This window comes from Cololabis saira, chromosome 6, assembly GCF_033807715.1.
Source record: "Cololabis saira isolate AMF1-May2022 chromosome 6, fColSai1.1, whole genome shotgun sequence".
NCBI classification, from domain to species: Eukaryota; Metazoa; Chordata; class Actinopteri; order Beloniformes; family Belonidae; genus Cololabis; species Cololabis saira.
Genome location: NC_084592.1, coordinates 32,547,398 through 32,567,438, shown reverse-complemented (window position 1 = coordinate 32,567,438; position 20,041 = coordinate 32,547,398). Strand labels below are relative to the sequence as shown.

The 20,041-nt window shown below is 39.3% G+C and overlaps 1 protein-coding gene across 5 annotated transcripts in view; it reads right to left on the bottom strand.

Annotated features, from left to right (window-relative positions):
* epb41l5 (erythrocyte membrane protein band 4.1 like 5) overlaps window positions 1-20,041 on the bottom strand; it is a 62,108-nt gene that overhangs the window by 16,883 nt on the left and 25,184 nt on the right. For 3 of the 5 annotated variants that reach the window (XM_061723970.1, XM_061723974.1, XM_061723971.1), the window contains exons 7-19: window positions 19,540-19,592; window positions 17,751-17,871; window positions 17,092-17,179; window positions 16,790-16,878; window positions 16,623-16,692; window positions 13,796-13,965; window positions 10,735-10,841; window positions 9,736-9,754; window positions 9,129-9,174; window positions 8,723-8,832; window positions 1,724-1,872; window positions 1,409-1,506; window positions 1,173-1,307 (exon numbers count right to left, since the gene is read on the bottom strand). In XM_061723970.1, the coding sequence (XP_061579954.1) occupies window positions 1,173-1,307; window positions 1,409-1,506; window positions 1,724-1,872; window positions 8,723-8,832; window positions 9,129-9,174; window positions 9,736-9,754; window positions 10,735-10,841; window positions 13,796-13,965; window positions 16,623-16,692; window positions 16,790-16,878; window positions 17,092-17,179; window positions 17,751-17,871; window positions 19,540-19,592 (1,255 nt within the window). The remainder of the gene's footprint in view (window positions 1-1,172; window positions 1,308-1,408; window positions 1,507-1,723; window positions 1,873-8,722; window positions 8,833-9,128; window positions 9,175-9,735; window positions 9,755-10,734; window positions 10,842-13,795; window positions 13,966-16,622; window positions 16,693-16,789; window positions 16,879-17,091; window positions 17,180-17,750; window positions 17,872-19,539; window positions 19,593-20,041) is intronic. The other 2 variants (XM_061723972.1, XM_061723973.1) reach the window with 2 other exon arrangements.

Sequence of the window (20,041 nt, the reverse complement as noted above, 5' to 3'; positions counted from 1 at the left end):
TATGTTGATGGATGAAGGCCAGACACTGAAACACATTAGTCAAACAACGTGTGCTGCTGGAGTTTTGACTCTAAGACATTTGCCTGCCATGCACCTCAGAAACAGGTACACTTTTCCCAGAAACCTTAAGGACTGTTGAACATCAACCATCTAGAACAGGGGTCGGCAACCCAAAATGTTGAAAGAGCCATATTGGACCAAAAACACAAAAAATGAATATGTCTGGAGCCGTAAAAAAATGAAAGGTCTTGTATCAGCCTTAGAATGAAGACAAATGATGAAAGGAGAAATGTCGAAAAAAAGTCAAAATGTGGAGAAAAGTAGTCAAAATTTAGAGAAAAAAGTCAAAATGTTGAGATTAATGTTGAAGTACAATCTCGAGAAAAAAGTTCAAATGTTGAGAAAAAAGTGGAAATGTCGAGAAAAAAGTCGAAATGTTGAGAAAAAAGTCGAAATGTCGAGATTAAAAAAGGAAAAAAGAAAAAAAAGTGGAAAGGAAAGAAAGAAGAAAAAAGAAAAAAAAGAAAACAAAGAAAAAAAAGGAAAAAAAGGGAAAAGAAAGACAAAGAAAGAGAAAAAAAGAAAAAAAGAAGAAAAAAGGGGGAAAAAAGGAAAAAAAAGCAAAAAAAACAAGAAAGAAAAAAAGGAAAAAAAGAGAAAGAAAGAGAAAAAAAGGAAGAAAAAAAGAGAAAGAAAGAGAAAAAAAGGAAGAAAAAAAGAGAAAGAAAGAGAAAAAAAGGAAGAAAAAAAAGAAGCAAAAAAGAAGAAAAAGGGGAAAAAAAAGGTGAAACTTTTTTGAAAAAGCTCCAGGAGCCACTAGGGCGGCGCTAAAGGGCCGCATGCGGCTCCAGAGCCGCGGGTTGCCGACCCCTGATCTAGAAAGACTTGCGTCTGATAGTGTTGACAACAAGCCTGCAAACATTTCTCAAAGCCGTTTCATTCTGATTCGATGTGGTTCGTTTGTAATTAGTATAATTGCCAAATGAAACTCACAATGAAGAAATACAATAGGAGAAAAAAACAGTGCTAAATCTAAGCCAATGATGAGGTTTTTAATCATAAATATTTTGGATTAATTAAACATCACGATTATTGCATTGTAATGTTGGCGATGTTACAGTTTTCTTCTAGTTGCCTCCTAGTCATGAAAGTGTGCTGCGTTTACTCTGCACCTTGAGGGTGCCGGCCTCAGCCTGCGCTTTCAGGATGTTGCTCTTCAGGTCCTCTGGGGTGCGCAGTGGAGTGACGACTGGACTGCTGCCCGTGCTGTTCAGGCTGCACTTCTCCGTGAGCTTCACCACGTCCTCCTGGTGGAGTTGATCAAATGGGAAACTAAAACAGTCGCAGATAAACTGCCTACATTGACAAGGCAACTGAAGTCTGGGCTTTAACAGAAAGGACCACTCACCTGATTGTTCATGGCAATATTAACGTTGATATTGTTTCTGAGAGGAGTCAGAAGCGGACTACCCTCCAACTCCAGCTGCTTCAGACGAGCTGCTGCTTCTTGAGAGATGCGAAAACGTTTAAAATACGCACATATACCGTATATCACTTTCAGCTTTACTTTATGTCCATAACCACATTTTGAAAGTAATTCATGCATTGAAGATGTAAATAATTACTCAATTCCACCATCACTTCATGTCAATATTGTTGCTATTTCATTAGGAAAATAGTGTTTGTCATTGAATACAGTTTTAAGGTGGCGTTGGAGCCTCACCAGCCAGACTGAAATCATCAGATGCCCCACTGCAAGCGGCGTAGGCATTGCTTTGTCCCAGTTCCTCTGCACTTGTAACTGAGGGAGCGGCAGGAGCCTTGAGGACGTCATCAATGCACGTCTCCAACAGGTCGGCAGCCATGGGCAAGCTGGGGCCGCAAAAACAAAAAAACACTTTCAATATCTAAATGTAACAGACATTGAGAGAGACACAGCACTTTATTTTTTAGCAAAACTGGAACAACAGGATTCAGGACGAGACAGCTTACCTCTGTCATCCATTATGAAGGGAGTCTGTAGTGATGCTTAAACTGACACATTTATCAGAAGAAAGCTTAAAAACAGCAAGCCACCAAAAGCTAAATTAGAATAATAAAAACATTGTAATACATTAATGCAGTTATAAAAACCAGTCTCTCTCCATGTACATAACATTCAACAAAAAATAATAACTTCAGAGGGAAATAACACGGGGTAATATTCCTGGAAGTGCTTGAAGCCAAACATTTGATACCCAGATATCTTTTAGAAGCTCTTCCAGCAGCTGAGTAATTACTTCATATTTCTGTAGCCTGAAGATACAACATAACTTAAGAGATATCTGGTATATTACTTCCTGGAGAGAGCGGGAGTTAAAGGACAACACATAAAACATGTGACATAAGTACAATGGTTGTGCCCCAGGACTCCGAGATCAAATGTACATAAAATGAGCAGCGCCAGTAAACCATGAAGGACACTGAGAACGGACCGTAAGCCTCCGACAATCACATGGGAAAAAATAAACATAACCCAGGGAGTGAAAAACATACACATAGCAGGAACATCCCATCTGCTGCTGACCAAACATCATTTAGCAGTTTTCTACTCTGGAACTTTGTACGTTTCCATGTGTGTTCACATGGCAGCAAGGGGGTCTTAATTAACTTACATCAAACACTCAAAAAGGCTTTCTATTTTACCCCTCATCAGTTTCAGTTCACTTCTTAATATAGACTTTTTGTTGCATTCAAAGCCAGAAACACCTTCCTTTTCATTTTTACATCCCACGTTATTTTAACCCGTTTTCCTTTCCTGCCGTCGATGCATTTCTTTACATTTTATTTTGAAATGATCCACACATGCTCTGTTGGGGACAGGTCAGGCCTCCAGGCACACATGCATTAGTGTTGCATGAAGAATGTGGTTTCTCGCTGCGCTGTTGTAAAATGCACAGGCGTCCTTGGGAAAGACGCGGCCTTGAAGGTAGCTCTGTTTTGTTCTGCATTAATGCTGCTATTACAGAAATGTAAATGCCCCTTGCTGAGAGCACTGATACAACCACATACCTTCACAGAGCTTATCCCACCCGATCACGATCTTAATCCTCAAATCAAGATCAAATCACGGGTTCCCAGATCAAAAGGTGTCCAGATTAATCTGCCGTTTTAACACTGAAATCCCTTGGGATTCCTTTAAAGGTTTAATGATATTATGCAATGTACAGGAAGAAATATTAAATCCTTTACAGGACATATGTTTAGGCATTTCATTGATTTTCTTACACATTTGTTGACACTGGGAGATCATGTGGCCGTCTCAGCTCCTGAAGGACTCGGCGTGTCACGGATACTGCATCATTACATCCACCCGTGGACATCAGGTGTCACTGAATTGCGCATATTCTGACTTTTTTTTTTATGTGTTGCAGGCCTGACATGCAAACATGGACGCATATTAACAAATGTAATAAGCGGACTCATAAAATGTTGAAATATTTTTGGTTTATACATAGTACATCCTCTCACCAATTTCACCAAATTGAGTTGTGTGAAAGAACGAAAGAAAAAAAAAAAAAAAAAAAACTACCGGTACTGTCTGTTGGTTGGATGTGTCCAACTCCTTGTAGGGAGCTTTGATGATACAGAGGCAGGGTAGATGGAGGGAGGAGGAGACCTGAGGAGAACAGGGTGGACGAAACAATGAAGGTCAAGGGGAAGGGGACAAGTGGGAAGTGGAAGTAAAAATGGGGAGTATTGAGAGTGAGTGAGGGTCGACGTGAACCGAAAGCAACACTGATCGCGGGTAGAAAAGAAGTGCAATGAAACTGAGACAAAGGGAAAGGAGGAAACGGCTTGTTTAACACAGAAACATAATACAAGCAAGGTAGGGGGAGAGGAAGCATCAGACAACGCGAGTGTGAAAGAATGTGCAGCTTCTTTTGTACGTAGTGATGTGCTGATTCACTGCCATGTGTGAAAAACAGACTAAAAAAACGACGCATATCATTGCTAATTTATCCATTTTACTTCATTACAGTGCAGTAAAGTTTCCACTTTAACCTTTATAACACACTAAGTTAATGTTTTGCACTGGTTACCCATACTCTGATAAAGGATAACCCAGCTACATTTGAAGGAATACCACACTGCACCTCAAACGTATATAATATGTGCAACGTCTATAAACTGAAGAAGAACCAAACTGTGCTCGTGCAGGAAATTAATGGGCCAACAAAGCTGATTATGATTTTGATTCTGAGTTTCAATGGATATAAAAATAAAAATAAATAAGGTGCTTTACTGGTAATCAGGTCAGCAGTACCAGGATACCATACAGGTCAATCAGCTCACAGTCATATGCCAAGGTTTGTACACCCTTTTTTAATCCTAATTTTCCTTCAGATGTGTGTAAAAACATATCATCTGATTGTACTGGGTATTAGAAAATATGACCTCTCACTAACAGCATGCAGATTCTTTCCCACCATACCATCATCTTGCTATGAGAAATTAAGCCAGAAATAAGTAGCAGCTAGGTACAGTTAATTATTAGCCCTTGATTAACTGAGCATCAGCAGGTAAACAGACCTGTGTAAAAGCAAATATTCTGACATTCAGGCATTAACACACCAAGAAGAAGTGAGGATGTAAAAAACAATGTTTTACAGTGAAAGGGATTATTAAAAATTGGAAAACATTCAAGACAGTTGTCCAACTGCCCATGTAGTACTCAGTGAGAAGTTACATCTCAGGTACGAGAGGCACGAATGTGACAAATAATGCATATGATGGGGGAATAAAAAATGATAACAAATTTTTATGTATATTCTTATGAAGTGGTATTTAATTACTAATTCTACCCCCACAATCCAATACGATCATATCAGTTTTATTGTTGACATGCAAACCGAAACACAGGATTAAAAGAGGGGTTACCATCTTTCGAACATTCATGTTGGGTAAACTGTAAACTGAGGAGGATTCAAGAGTAGCCAGATGTGCTGTCACTAGGGGTGGGCAAAAATATCGATATGGCAATATATCGCGATACTTTTCTAGCCGATTCAATATCGATATTCAAAATTTGAATATCGATTTTTTTTTTTTTTTTTTTTTAATATTTTTTTATCCCCGATTTTTTCCCCATTATATCACCCAGTGCTCCTACCTAAGTGACAGTCCTGGGCATTGCCACTCTCTACCAACCCTGGGAGGGCCCTGCACTGAGCTCAGGTTTTATTTCACGTTTTATTTCATTTTATAATTTATTTTTTATATAACACAATTGCCTGTCCTTAAAAAATGAAAAATAATGGACAGAGGTTTATTTATTTATGGTTTATATCTATACTGACTGATCACTGTGCCTGTCCTTGGTTTTAGTACCCATCTTTCTTGTGTTTATTATCATTTGCCACATAATTAAAGCAACCTCATACTAAATTTAATGTTAATTTCATATGATGTAAATAATATGAAAAACATGTACAAATATGTTGTAACTTTAGCTTATATATATATAGTTATAATAAAACATTGTTTTGACTCAGTTTGTCCCATGAATTGTCACTATAATCTGATGAACGTGCAACTCGGATTTTAAGATCCATCACTATCATCTGATGTACATATATACAACTTGGATTTTAAGATGTGTAATGCATTTTTAAATTTTTCGGTGAACTATGTAGAATATAATAATCGGGATATCGCATAATCGGGATATCGCAATGTGTATCGTATCGTGGCTCAAGTATCGTGATGCGTATCGTATCGTGAGGTCCTTCCCAATACCCACCCCTAGCTGTCACATGGCTCTGCACCTCTAGAGCCTGATGTCTGAAGTTTGTGTTTATAGTCTTCATACATTCAATGCTAAAGAACCTGGAATATTGCATTTCCAATCATTGTTACTGACTAGATGATCAGCAGTTTAACTTTTACTGACCTTCATGGTTTCCATACTGTGTCATTGGCAACAGAGATAAGTTCTAATTTATTTCAGATGCAATGATGCAAAACCTACCCACTTACACTAATGATAATGCTTAGAGATGTGAAGTAGGTGAAGGGTCTAAGAAAAGACAACAATTACAGGCAAAGCAAAGCATGATAGGTTATAGAGGGAGACAGAGAGCTGTAGGGACACTGCTGCACAAAAAACATGTAAGAGTCAACTTTCAGTTTTCTATATGAAATGATGGCACCAATTCATTTTCAATTAGTAAATGTGCCCTAAATTTGGAATAAGCTATGATCACTAAACTAACAAATTTAAGGTTTATATGATTGTACAGTATGCTTAAATTGTTTCCTTTTTGACTGATTACTCAAAATTAGCTGAGGCTTGTCGTGGAAAAATGTAAAACATTAGTGATTAGTGTAACTAAAAGCACGGATGAAAAGCATGCGAGTAAAAAAGGTAAAGTCCATGGGGAATAGACTGAAATGATAGAGATGTAACAATGTCAGTCTGAGAGCATCCTCCTCACCTCCACTGAGTCATCAACAATAACGCTGAGGCCATCTCAGTATTGATCTCCTCACGGATGGAGCACACTATCCATGTAGCACTTGTGGGTGTGCTTGTAAAACATGTTTTTAATGGTTGGAAAGATTTCTGAAGACTTATCAGCAATTGCTCGTTCCAAAGCAACTCTGGCATCTATATATGATAAACTGAATGCTGCTTCAAGACACAGTAAGGGATCCTCCTCTTACGTTATTTCCTTTATTCCCAATCATTTGATCCCTTGGAAAACTTTTGTCCTCAGTGTGGGTTTATTTCACACGGACAAAAATCCAAAATCTGCTACTTTAGACCACATAAGAATATCATGATTGATTAGGTGTGTCTGCCGCAGGAACACAAAAAAACCCAAACAATTATATATGTGAACAGTAAAATGATTCTGTTCTGCAGAATATATATCAGTATCCTGCTTATTTTATGACGTAGTGAACCTATTATCTCCTTTTTCTGTTCTTTATGCTCTTTTTTAATGTTTTTGTATTTAAAAATCACTCTGACCCTAAAGTTTCAGTTTAAATATGAATTTTTATCAATTTCAATTTAAAATGGGGGTCTTTTCATTAAAATGACCCTATTGTTGTTGTTATTAACCTGTGTTCCTTCTTCCTGATCTGGTTGTGTTGTCAGTGTTTCTTTCCTCTTTCCTCTCAACCCCCAACCGGTCCAGGCAGATGGCTGCCCTTCCTGAATCTGGTTCTGCTACAGGTTTCTTCATGTTAGAAAAGGGACATTTTTCCTTTCCACAGTCGCCTTGTGCTTGACCAGGTGGGGGGTTGAATAAAGGTTTTCTTAGCAAAGCAAAAAATATTGTTAATTTATTAGCTTTGAATTAATTGGACTAATTTGGAATAAGCTGAACTGTGTCGTTGAGTTGAACGGAGTTGAATATATTTAGGGCCAATAAAATAAAAAAACAACTTCCCTTCAGAAATGACAATAAATGGTTTTCACAGCTGATCCAGGATTAACTTTTATCAAGAAGCCCAGACGCACAGGTCAGGAAACCTTGTGCTACTTAAATCCGTTTTCTCTCAGTTTCAGAATTCTTCTTTTCTGAGGGTAGAGTATCCTATATACAGATATGCTCAATGGCAATGATTCTCAGATACTACATGTATTTTTGTACATGAAGACTTAAAAGGTTTAAAGAGGGGCAGGTGGACAGGATGCACAGAAGGACATTAGATAACTGAAATTAAAGCGCTCTACCCAGTAGAAGGCACCGAAGTCAAATAAAACAGATCCATAGCTGAAATCACACCCCATGTTTGATTGATGCTACCTAATACAAGATCCCCGCACAGCATCCCAAATCACAACAGCTCCTGCACCAATTAGGTTGCATTTCATGCTGATCACTGTCTGGCCACTGCAAGAAAATCATGGAGCTTGCAGAGTGATTGGTTAAAGCCAAAGCCAGAGTTCGGTGTTTGGTTGTACCTACCCAACCTGTCTCCAGGCAAGACCAATTTGTCCTCAGTACATTCTAATACTGGAACAAACAAGGAAACACTTAAAATGGACTCCAGTGGACGATGCATACGCACAAACACAGGCTTTACATGACATGATGTTAATCCTAAAATTAAACTCTCGTCCTGGAAGAAGACATGGTATTTTCAAACACATTGTTCAGAGGCAGCAAATCTGAGCGTAATCAAGAGTGACAGGGAGCATCTTAAAGAGTATAAAACATGAACAGTATGTCAAGCCCACTTACAAAGAAAGAAAACTGAAAATATGAAAAAAAAATGTCAATCACAAAAAGGTAAAACAAGGTATAAATAAATAAATACATTACACACTTCCTTCATGCAACTATCTTTCGTTCTTTTGTCAATTCTCTGGTAACAACAAGACCGAGTCAGTGGATAAGCCATGCTAAGCCACTCACATGGCATTAGACGATGAAAAACACACCGAGCCATCCAGCCACTTCTTTCAGCACCCAACAGGGATCAGTCAAGCCTGTCCCAACCTCCTCTAATCCGGTTTTGTTTTCCCTCATCATTAGTAAGCATGGAGCAGCTATAAGCTACCACTTGTACTTACAAATGAATTGACAAATGAATTTCAAAAGTATTTAGCCTAGAAACCCTCATGAGATTTGCAGTGTTTGTACTTGATGTAGTAAACAAAGACATAAAATAAAGAAAACAACAGGAGTTTAAGGTAGCAAAGAACTTTACTTCTAAGGGTACCAACCTTCTTTTTTCTCCTCCTGGACTTCTTGGCAGAGCTTCAATTTCCATGGGTGCACAGGCAGACGCTGCAGCCGGGCTGACCACAGGCCATGCACCTCTGCTGGGAGTAATCTGACAAGCAAACAGGAGAGGAGTTATTTTATTAACAAAACGGAGCAGAGACTTTCATTTCACAAGTGGGAGAATGAGACGAGTCTAAAAAGCTCTAAAAAGCTTTAATCTATAAATTAATCCACTTTAATTTAACTATGTTTTGTCACAATGGATTCAAACTATTATCTGCCTCACATTTGAAAAATGTGTATGGATCTTATGAACATTTCTTCTATGTGATGACCTGAGTGCACTGCTCTGACCTGTCTTGTTCTTCCCATTCAAATCAACAATAACAACTGGTAACAGCTCACCTTGTTGTCCCTGCTGGACCTGACTCCATTGCCCGAAGATATAACCCTGAATGAGTGAGTGACAAGATTTAGTGTCATGTGAACAATAGAAATACTTAAAAGAAGAAGAAAACAGTGTTCAGAAACATAATCGGTAAAGAACACTTGTGTTCAGCTTTATTTTGAGTACTGAGCATTCTGGGCATAACAGAGCAGCCACTATTTAGGGGAATGCTGCACATGTACAATTTTGCTTAATTTATTAGTTGTTTTTTTTATTATTAACATTATTGCAGAGACTGATGTCTGAGCTCACATCATAGCCCACACACACAACCTTGCAACAAAAGGCTCTGTATCACGGTTAAAGCCAAGCCTTATGACTACACTGTGCAACACGGGGGCTGGTACACAACTTTCACTTGCTGTACTTAACTGGAAATGCTTTTTCATTTTGTGAACAAATTAAGTCATTTTATTTGCAGCAGCAGCTATTCAGGGAACTGCAGTACAATAATGAAAATTAAGTTGTAATAAACAAACAAAAAATGAAAGAATCAACAAGATAATGACAGAAAGTCAAGAAAATAGACAATAGAAGAATCCCATGAAACATCAGTTTACTTACTCCTGAGGGGCCATTAGTCCTGTAAAACACAAGATGAAGTAAGAATTGTCATCAGATGTCTTTGTTTCAAAGCAAGTATGCAAAGAAACATGTATGTCCACACTGCACTGAATTAAACAATACTTCGACCTGTTCACTTTTATCTGGTGCCAATTTTAGATGGAAATCATGCCAATCTTACTTGCTGGGTTATAATATTACCAGTAAGGGCAAAGTGAAACCATACCTTAAAAAAAAAAAAAAAAAAAAAAAAATCCCAAACCACACACATTTTTTTTTTTTTTCCTAGCAATTTTTTTCTGGCATTTGATTAATATGTTATTCTTTATAAAAGCCACACTAGCAAAAGGTAATAAGTAAGTCAAATTAACTTTTCGGAGGTTTGTCAATCACCACAAATCAATCAGGCATATTTGAAGCATTAAAACAGCTTAAATAAACAATGTCACTCATTTATTTATGAATGTGTAGGAAGATGTAGTAAAAAATTTGTGGGCTCTGATGGGAGGGAAGGTCAAGGTCTAAAAAAGGAGGAAACACTTTTTGAACGTCAGAGGTCCTTGGCAGACTCTTGAAAAAAATTTAATTTGTCCAAATCTCATCCCTCGTGAACCTGAACCAACTGTCACTCATGGCATGCCCACTGTCCAGAAACCCAATTCATGTTGAAGTGGAATTATAATTTATGTTTTTAATTGCCTTGTAAATTCCCTTACATCTTATAATGTTCCACCTCAACCCGTTCCTATTCTTTCCCCAAGTTTAAAACAAAGGTTAAATACAACGATCCTTGTTTTTTTTATTCTCAGTTTATCATGGTCCCCATGCATGGGCTGCACTGAGAGTGAACACGCTCTGAGTTGGTACTAACACTTAAAAGACTGAGGCCTCCCCTGTCAGAGTTCATCAGTTCTCTTCAGCTTGTTTTAAAGTTCAGAGTTTATTTGACCTGCTCTCTGAAACAGTCCAGATGTGTGAGTGTGTGGTTTCTGTCATCACCTCTGTTCTGCATGGTTCTTCTGGAGTAACGCCGACTGGGTCTCCTTTCAAACGAGGCTGACCGCCTCACTTTACTGGCCTTGGTTGTCTGATACTCAGTCTTTCCACTGGTTACAGAAACACAAAATATTTATTTCACTCTTGATGCTCTAAACAAAATACGTTCTGATGATTTTAGGATGAACGTCACTGTCACATAAATAACCAGCATAGCCATGATCCCTGCTGAACTCTGGACCCATCCAGGCGATAACCTATTAACAACAAACCCCTTCAACCCCATGTGTTAAGTCAACATTACCATCAGTGTTTATCCAACTGGGTTATGTTTAAACACACAGGAGGGAACAAGCTGGCAACGGGAGCATGCTGAAACCCAGCGCTTGCTGAGTGCAACTGCAAGTATCTGTGAGAGAATGATGCAGTACTCTCACAAACTTACCATTATTCGAAAGTTGAGGTCCTGTACCCAAAACCCATCTGCAACTACAAATCTAACAGCAGCCTTTGTAACAACTTTCTCCCTTTTTCCCTGCACCTACCGGTCACCAGTGCGCACTTTAACCATTCTGACACACTGACCCACTCAAAGGTTTAAACACTCAAAATGTTGAAAGAGCTGGTAGCCCATCTTCAGTCTGGTGCAGTCTATGTTGGCCTGAAGTACTAGACATAACTTATCTACACTTAATCACACTTTTGAAGGGTCACCAATGATCATTAAGGTGTAATTATAAAAAAAATAAATACCGTATTTCTGGACTATAAGCCGCACCTGTATATAAGCCGCATCAGCTCTATTTAAAAAAAAAAAACAATAAAAAAAAGATATACAAGCCGCACCTGTATATAAGCCGCATCCGCTCTATTTAGAAAAAAAGATATGCAAGCCGCAGATATTTATGTTGTTAGATTAGATATTTACTACATGTAGAGAAGGATTTTGAACTGTAAATGATGTCCATGTTTGTACCTAAATAGATCCTTTCCTAACAGTGTCTTTTAACACGTCAGCAACTTTGCTGATTAAAACTGGACAGAACCAAGATAAAATAACCGGTATTTATTTATCTATTTATCTGTTTGAAATCTGCTTCTACTTCTATCTGCTAAAGAAGAAGTAGCGTATTCTTCTTTGCATTTATTAGGGCCCGAGCACTTGCAGTGCGAAGGCCCTATTGTAATTGCAGGAATTCTTCTTCTTCTTCTTCTTATTGTTCTGACAAAAGGAAGGCCTTTTTGCCCCCCTAAACGTGCCCAAAAAGTCACCAAATTTTGCATGCAAGCCAGGTCTGGCGAAAAATTTTATATTTAATGGTTTACATTAATGGGCGTGGCAAAATGGCTCAACAGCGCCCCCTTGAAAACTTTGTGCCTCAAGCCCCACAATACGGTGCGACGTACATGCACGAAAATCGGTACACACCTGTATCAGTACACAACTTAAAGAAAAGTGTCTGGGCGTCATGTCGAGAAACCGAACAGGAAGTCGGCCATTTTGAATTAATCGCGTCATTTTGGCGAAATTTATGCCATTCCTTCGGCAGTTAATACGGCCCGAACCGTAACGCGCACCCAGGTGTGTTATACATAAAAATGTGCGTCTCCCTCCTGCGACTACGCGCATTACTTTTCTCTTTCAAAAGCGTTACCGTGGCGACGCTAGACGCCAAAAAGCGCGCCCACCCTTCATCTGGTTGGTTCAGACAGAAAAAACTTTGTGCCTCAAGCCCCATAATACGGTTTGACGTACATGAATGAAAATCGGTACACACCTGTATCATGTCGCTACTTAAAGAAAAGTCTCTTGGCGCCATGGCCGAAACCAAACAGGAAGTCGGCCATTTTGAACATTCTGAATTAATCGCGTAATTTTGGAGCAATATATGCCATTCCTTCGAGAATTAATACGGCCCGAACCGTAACGTGCACCCAGGTGTGTTATACATCAAAATGTGCGTCTCCATCCTGCGACTACGCGCATTACTTTTCTCTTTCAAAAGTGTTACCGTGGCGACGCTAGACGCCAACAAGCGCACCCCCCCTTCATCTGATTGGTCCATATTTGATAGTTCCCCAAAAGGCACCAAATTTGGCATGCAAGCCAGGCCTGGCGATAAATTTGATATTTCATGGTTTGCATTAATGGGCGTGGCCTAACGGCTCAACAGCGCCCCCCGGAAAACTTTGTGCCTCAAGCCCCACAATATGGTTTGACGTACATGCACGAAAATCGCTACACACCTGTATCATGGCACAACTTAAAGAAAAGTCTCTTGGAGCCATGGCCGAAACCGAACAGGAAGTCGGCCATTTTGAAATCGGATTGGTCCATATTTGATAGTTCTCCAAAAGTCACCAAATTTTGCATGCAAGACAGACTTGGCGATAAATTGGATATTTCATGGTTTGCATTAATGGGCGTGGCCTAACGGCTCAACAGCGCCCCCTAGAATACTTTTCTCTGCCATAACTTTTGAATGGTTTGACATAGGAAGTCGTGGGTGGTGTCATGGGACTCTGTAATGAGTTCTTAAGCTTCGTTGGCCTTAATTAGCCCCGCCCCTTCTTCTGATTGGTTGTTCCGATTTTCTGCTATAACTTTGGAATGGTTTGACATAGAGAGTCGTGGATGGTGTCATCAGATTCTGTATGGAGTCCTTGACCTTCATTGGCCTGAATTAGCCCCGCCCCTTCTTCTGATTGGTTGTCCCTTTTTTCTGCTATAACTTTTGAATGGTTTGACATAGAGAGTCGTGGGTGGTGTCATTTCTGATATGCTTATGGGGGGCGGTGGCCGTGAGTGCGAGGGCCCGTTCATCGCTGCTTGCAGCTTTAATTTTGTCTTAGTTTTGATTCTAATTCCGGTTAGCACTCCCCCTAGCGGTGGAAGAAAAATCCACAGAATAGCCGCACCTTTGTATAAGCCGCATGGTTCAAAACCTATGAAAAAAGTAGCGGCTTATAGTCCAGAAAATACGGTACATATTTTCACTTAAGAGCAAGACAGTTTTATATTGCTTAGTGGAGAAACACACTGTAAACATTTTAACTCTGTTACCTGTATCTGAAGCGTGATCCCATGCGTATGAATCCAGGTCGTGCAGCGTTCTTCTGAACCGGCCCTCTCAGCCTAAAGAAAGCATGGTGCTCCACTGCACACTTCCAGAGGTGCTTACAGGCCTTGGGATGGTCCATTCTGAAGACAAACGTGTGCTCCTGTTCCTTCCCCTGAGGTGGATTGAGATGAGGCCAGATAAGTTATCAGAAAAGGTCAAATAACTGGTCCTCAGAGGCAACAACAACAATACGGATGGCGGATTAAAAGAAAATGCTACATGCTACTGGTGAAAGTCTGTACACAAAGTGCTCCCAATACAGGTGCTGCCTTATTAATCTGATTTCTCCTCACGGCCTGGCTGATAGCCTGCCAGAATCTACGGCTGGAAAACTTGTACTGGAACTTTAACAACTCTGACGCAGAGTCAGAGTTGCAGTTTGCTTTGCTTCTGTTTTTAGTTTGCAGATATTTTAATTGTATCTCAGTATATACACATATAAAGCAGACCTGGATGCGGTCTTAACATATCTCATGCATTAAAAAAAAAAAAGTTGAAATATAACAAAAAACATGCACAAAAAAAAATAAAAAATAAAAAAGCCGTTCACAATTAAAATTTGCATCTATGACCAAACCCAGATGGAAAAACCTATGGATGACAAACATTGCATTACAAAGTACTGCAAGCTTTGATAACTTGAGTGATTAAATGGTTATCTTATGACTTCTGCTTGAATGAATGAATTTTTCTGGGATTGATGTGGATAAGAGAAACAAAGGCATAAATCAGCAGTCTTTAAAATCTTAGGATTTAAAGTCTAGCTCAGCTCCTGGAAATGTCTGAACAACAGTCTCACAATGTTTCCCTGTCATTAAAGAGCATAACACCCCACATGACTGCAGCGCTGATTAGTCACTGAAACAGTTGACTGCATTTCCAGTCTGTCCATTAATAAATATATCAAGAGTTTCTGCTGCCGTTAGCCTCCTCTGAGGAGTCGGGTCTTCTCGGGAACATGTAACCGGTTTGCAACAGGCAAGAACGGTGTGTGTGTGTGTGTGTGTGTGTGTGTGTGTGTGTGTGTGTGTGTGTGTGTGTGTGTGTGTGTGTGTGTGTGTGTGTGTGTGTGTGTGTGTGTGTGTGTGTGTGTGTGAAAATGGTGCATACCAGGAATACCAGAGGGGGCAGGCTGCTTTATTAACCTCTCTCAAAGACCCATGAGGTGGACATAAACAGACTCTCCCTCTCATATCTGGTCTTACAGTAGCGTTCTTTCCTTTAGACATTGTTCAACCTCTCAGGGCTCACGTTTACTTCAAACAGAAACATTCTGGTAGGAAAAGTACCTTTAGTGAGGGAAACAAAATGACTTGCACTGTGCATGCAACTTTGGCCCCGTTTACACGGAGCAAAAACTGAGGCGTTTTCATGCGTTTTGGCCGTTCGTTGACACGAAAACGGAGCTCAAAGTCACCAAAAACGATCATTTCTGAAAACTCCTGCCAAAGTGGAGATTTTCAAAAACTCTGTTTTCAGGTTTGCGTCTAAACGGAGGAAAAAAGACATTTAGGCTTCAGAACGTCACATTATGCAACAGAAACGTCACCAGCGTCATGTGTGCGACCTGTGTTTACAATTAGTTTGGCCACCGTCAATATTTTCTTGTATTTTACCTGTTTTATATTCTAAAGTCACACTTAAAAGTAACTCCACTTCTCTGTCACTCCAAACGAAAGACTCTCGTTCCGTCTTGGAAGTAAAGCCTGAATTATGGTCCCGCGTTAAATCGACACAGAGCCTACGGCGTAGGGTACGCGGCGATGCGCGCCGTACGGTGTGCGTCGCCGCGTACCCTACGCCGTAGGCTCTGCGTTGGTGTAACGCAGAACCATAAATCAGCCTTAACTGGAAGTTACACGTGTCATTTGTTGATGTTTTTTCCAGGATTCTGATTGGCTGGCATGACGTTAACAGCCTACTTATGCGGATCTGTGTAAACGAAGAGATTTTGAAAACGATCTCGTGTAAACGATGGAATTTTTCAAAACGTAGAGGGGGAAATATCCGTTTTTGCAAATACCCGGCTATGTGGAAACGGGGCCTTTATAAGCAAAATCTCCAATAAAATGGGGTAAAAAACAATGAATTGTCTCTGAAAGTGCCAGATAGTTTCTTGCTTACAAAAGAAAAGGTTTCAATTAAAATGCTAAACTGACATGGCTGTAATCCATAGTCGGGCTGGAAGGAAATAGTTGGCACTTGATCATGATGTGTTAACAACTCATCAATGCCCGCGCATACCGCTCATTTGACACACGTTTGTGGGTTTTTTTCTTCTTGTTTTTGATAAACTGTGGTTTTAGAAATCAGATGGGTGATTGAATCACTGTCAATGATCAATCACGTAATGTGAACAGCAAACTGATTTCAAAACACATGATTACAAAATAGTCTGTTGTGTAATCTAAACAGACCAGTGATCTGCTTACTCTAAAAATCACGTAACTTGGCATTGGCCTTGCTACAGAAGATATCTCGTATGGTGCATTAACAACCCCAATTACCTAAAATGTTGACTTCACATTCTTTAAAGGAGTATTTCTAAACATGCTCGACTAAAAGCCTTCATAACTGACGGGGATTGTTTTTATGTTTCAGACTGCAACTGGAACAAAATGTGACAAGCACAGTTATAATTATCACACAGTGTATTTTTGATGGACTGATGTACTTTTATGATGAGTCACTACTATGGGAGTGACTGCAAGTTCTGCATTTTCAATACTGTGTTTGCTGTTTAACGCTGGCGTGGGAGCTTTTGGTCACCTGTTCATCATCTTCCACAACCACAAGTGTCAGTTTGCTCTTCTTGAAATCCAGGCGAGTTATCTTGGGCCTACAATAGTTGTAAAAACAGAAAAAGTAGGGTTATGAAAAACAACGTATTTTCACGAAACACTGATAAACATTTTTCAGTTTATAAGGAAGCACACCAGAAGAAGAGCCCAATCTTGGTTTGGCCTTCAAACACCAGAACTCCAGTGGGCGTCAGACCCAGACTGTACTCATTACCGTCTCTTGCCTGCAACATGAAAAAAAATGAATGGAAACACACACACAGACAAAAGGGAAGAAAGAGTCATTATTAGAACAAGCCACTATGGTTCAATCATATGCTGTTGTTCCTGCCCATCATAAAAAACAACTCTAGTTGATAAGCAGTTCCATGTCCATTTAACTTATATGAAACAAAAAGATTCAGACTTTATATGGTATATGCATGGGTGTCATTTACCTTGACCATGTGCATGTCCACACCGTACATTTCTAACCACTTCGCTTTATTCAAATAGTTAATTTCAGCTTGAGCTGGTGTCTGACCTCTGGAAAAAAAGGAAATAAAAACAAGATACACAAATAAAGCAATAAAAATAATAATAAATACATTAAGTATTTTTAAAATTCATTGATTTATTCTTTTTATTTATTTTCACACCCAAATGAGCCACACCCTGAACTTTTGTCGGGATGTGATTATGGCATGATTCATCAACAAGTACTGTAGATGTTAAGTAATGATACATTTGTTTTGCATGCTTAATGCAGACCAATGACTTGACTCTTCTGGAAAAAAAAATAACACTCTCCATGACAACAGGATGTGTTGTTTAAAGAATAAATGATGGTATTGATCACTGCAGAGCTTCTCCAACAGTTAGTGTTAACCTATTTAGTTTGTTAAATCCAGGCGGCCAGGTGGCGGGTTTTTGAGTGTTTTTGGACGTTTCAAAAATGTAACACTTAATCATAAAAACTGAAGACTGGAGTATTTGAAGAAAGATGTGTTGGAGACTTCAACAGATAATACAACAGATAATGTAATGAGGACATTATATTACTGCCCCTTATTCTCACTAAAATTTTGTCTGATCATGTATATAATGCCTTGCTTACCTGCACTCCTTCCATCCGTTATACATCGCCAACTCCACGTCCTCCCTCTGCTCAGGGATGAACCGGAACTCTGACACCAGCTCTAAACTATGTTCTAGCGGGTCACAATCTCCTAACTCGGCTGAAATCACACAAAAACAAATATCCATTGTGGGTTAGTTTGCACACTGAACTTTGCAATTCAGTGAGAAAAATAACTTAAAAATGACAACATTATTAAAGCAATACTTAATGCTTGGAAGGGTATAATGAGGGTCATTTCACACCTACAGGCTTTTGTCAGTTTGAGAAAGGTTTTGAGGCAATTTTCCTTCTTGGTACAGTTCATCTCATACAGGTGAAAAGACAGTAATCACACTCAGGTGTGGACCAAAAAGACAGAAAGAAGAACCCTTAAAAAAGGCAGCCTTCATGACAATTATTTGGTGAACTCCTGTGCACTCCTTGTTAAAAATGTATACTGAAACCACAAAAAGGATCAAAAGTGAATGCAAACTTTTGCTTCTCCACGATGGGCACTGAGTTGAATATGTAGTTTAACAGCTCTTCATGATTAATGCAACCTCCTGTAGTGCTCAACTATTATGTTAGTTGGTCCAATCATTTTAACCTGCAAAGATCAGACGAGCTGTGAGAAACTAAATAGAAAAAAAATCCTTGCGGTCCAATGTAATATACCAAATTAAAGCAGCATACACTTCATTTACATCTTGACTCGTTCATTTAAATACCCATCAAAGTTAAATTAAAGACACAAAATCATAAAATATGCCAAATGCTTATGTTCCTGATAACTATGGAAGGGAAAAAAAAGAGGAAGACAAAAAGAGAAGGACCAACTGAGGGAAAAAGAGAAGACAGAGAGGGGGCTGGATTAGGGGGCCTTTGAAAAGGATAGAGCACTAATGAGTTTGCGTTTATCCCACAGTGAGTGTGTGTGTATGTGTGTACCCAGCAGTCTGTACATGCAATCCCATTCCACAAATGTCTCGGGTAATAAAAAGTTTGCAGCGCCTCTGAAATCAATCGACTCTTACAGGTTTATGCAAACATGCATACATTTCCAGTTTAACACAAACCTGTTACTTTGTTGCAGGTTGTGCAAGTTGGAAAACATGTAATTCAGTAGCCACATTTCCATTACACCTTTTCACAAAAGTAAAGTGAAACTCTGAATTAGCGATAAAGGTAGCAATGCTTTCACAACATTGCTAACTCCTACTTGTCTCTCCGTATCTCTAGAGACGTTTCCATTACAGGATTTCTTTTCGATATGTGGGTTTTTGTGCAAATCCAGGGCTAATGGAAACACGACTAGTGTGTTGTTGGGATTTGCATGAAATCGTGACATCACACCCAGATAAAATTACGCAGCCTCCTCATTTTTATCTCCACTGAAATTCACATCGTTTTATATTTGCTCTTACCCTGAAGATTTCAAGAGGTGCTTAACCCACATGAGAGGGGTGAAGTAAAGGAGTGTGTCTCCCCAACCTATCAAAACTGTCTGTAGTAAACAGAGCTTTCATGATGTGATTGACAAGGGTCAGGGCTTTACTGCTTTTTTTTTTTTTTTTTTTTTTTTTTTAAAGAAGAGACTTAAGTACAAACATGTTATCAGAGCAACATTTCACATATGAGACATCTGTGTAAAAATTGTGTCATACAAATGGATTTGTGTGTTTTGGAAGACGACTTTCCGTCTTCACTAACAACTTACTCTAATATTCATGTTAAATATGAAGAAGTTCCTCCCTCATGGACAAACAAATGAACAAACATTGCTTACCCTGTAGCGAGAAGGCAGCCAACTCCACCGCTGTGTCAAATGGACATTCTAGCCTAAAATGACATGCAAGGATTGAATTACTGCAAACTCCATGAGCCTTACACTGACATTGAATTTGGTTGTGGCCATTTACAAGTAGATTTAAACAGGAAAAGAAAAGATGCATCTCCTTTGTTGTAAAAACTGGTTGATACACCCTGCCACTTCGTTTTAATGACAGTGACCTACATGTGGCCACAACCACTAAACATCTTTAAACAGCGGCCCTCGTGCAGTGTGAGGTGCATCAAGTAACTCTGCAACACCGTCACTGCTTAAAGAATGCAAGCATTTTTTCAGGCTGTGATAACTTATCTTTGTTTGTCTGCTGCCATTGTCTCACTTTGTCTGCCTGAATAATCAGAATAGATATCCACAAAGAATGTGCTGAGCAAACATGAGAGCAGGTACTCTGATACATATACAGCTGTTAAGTTTGTTCACTGGGTGGGGACGTCAGGAT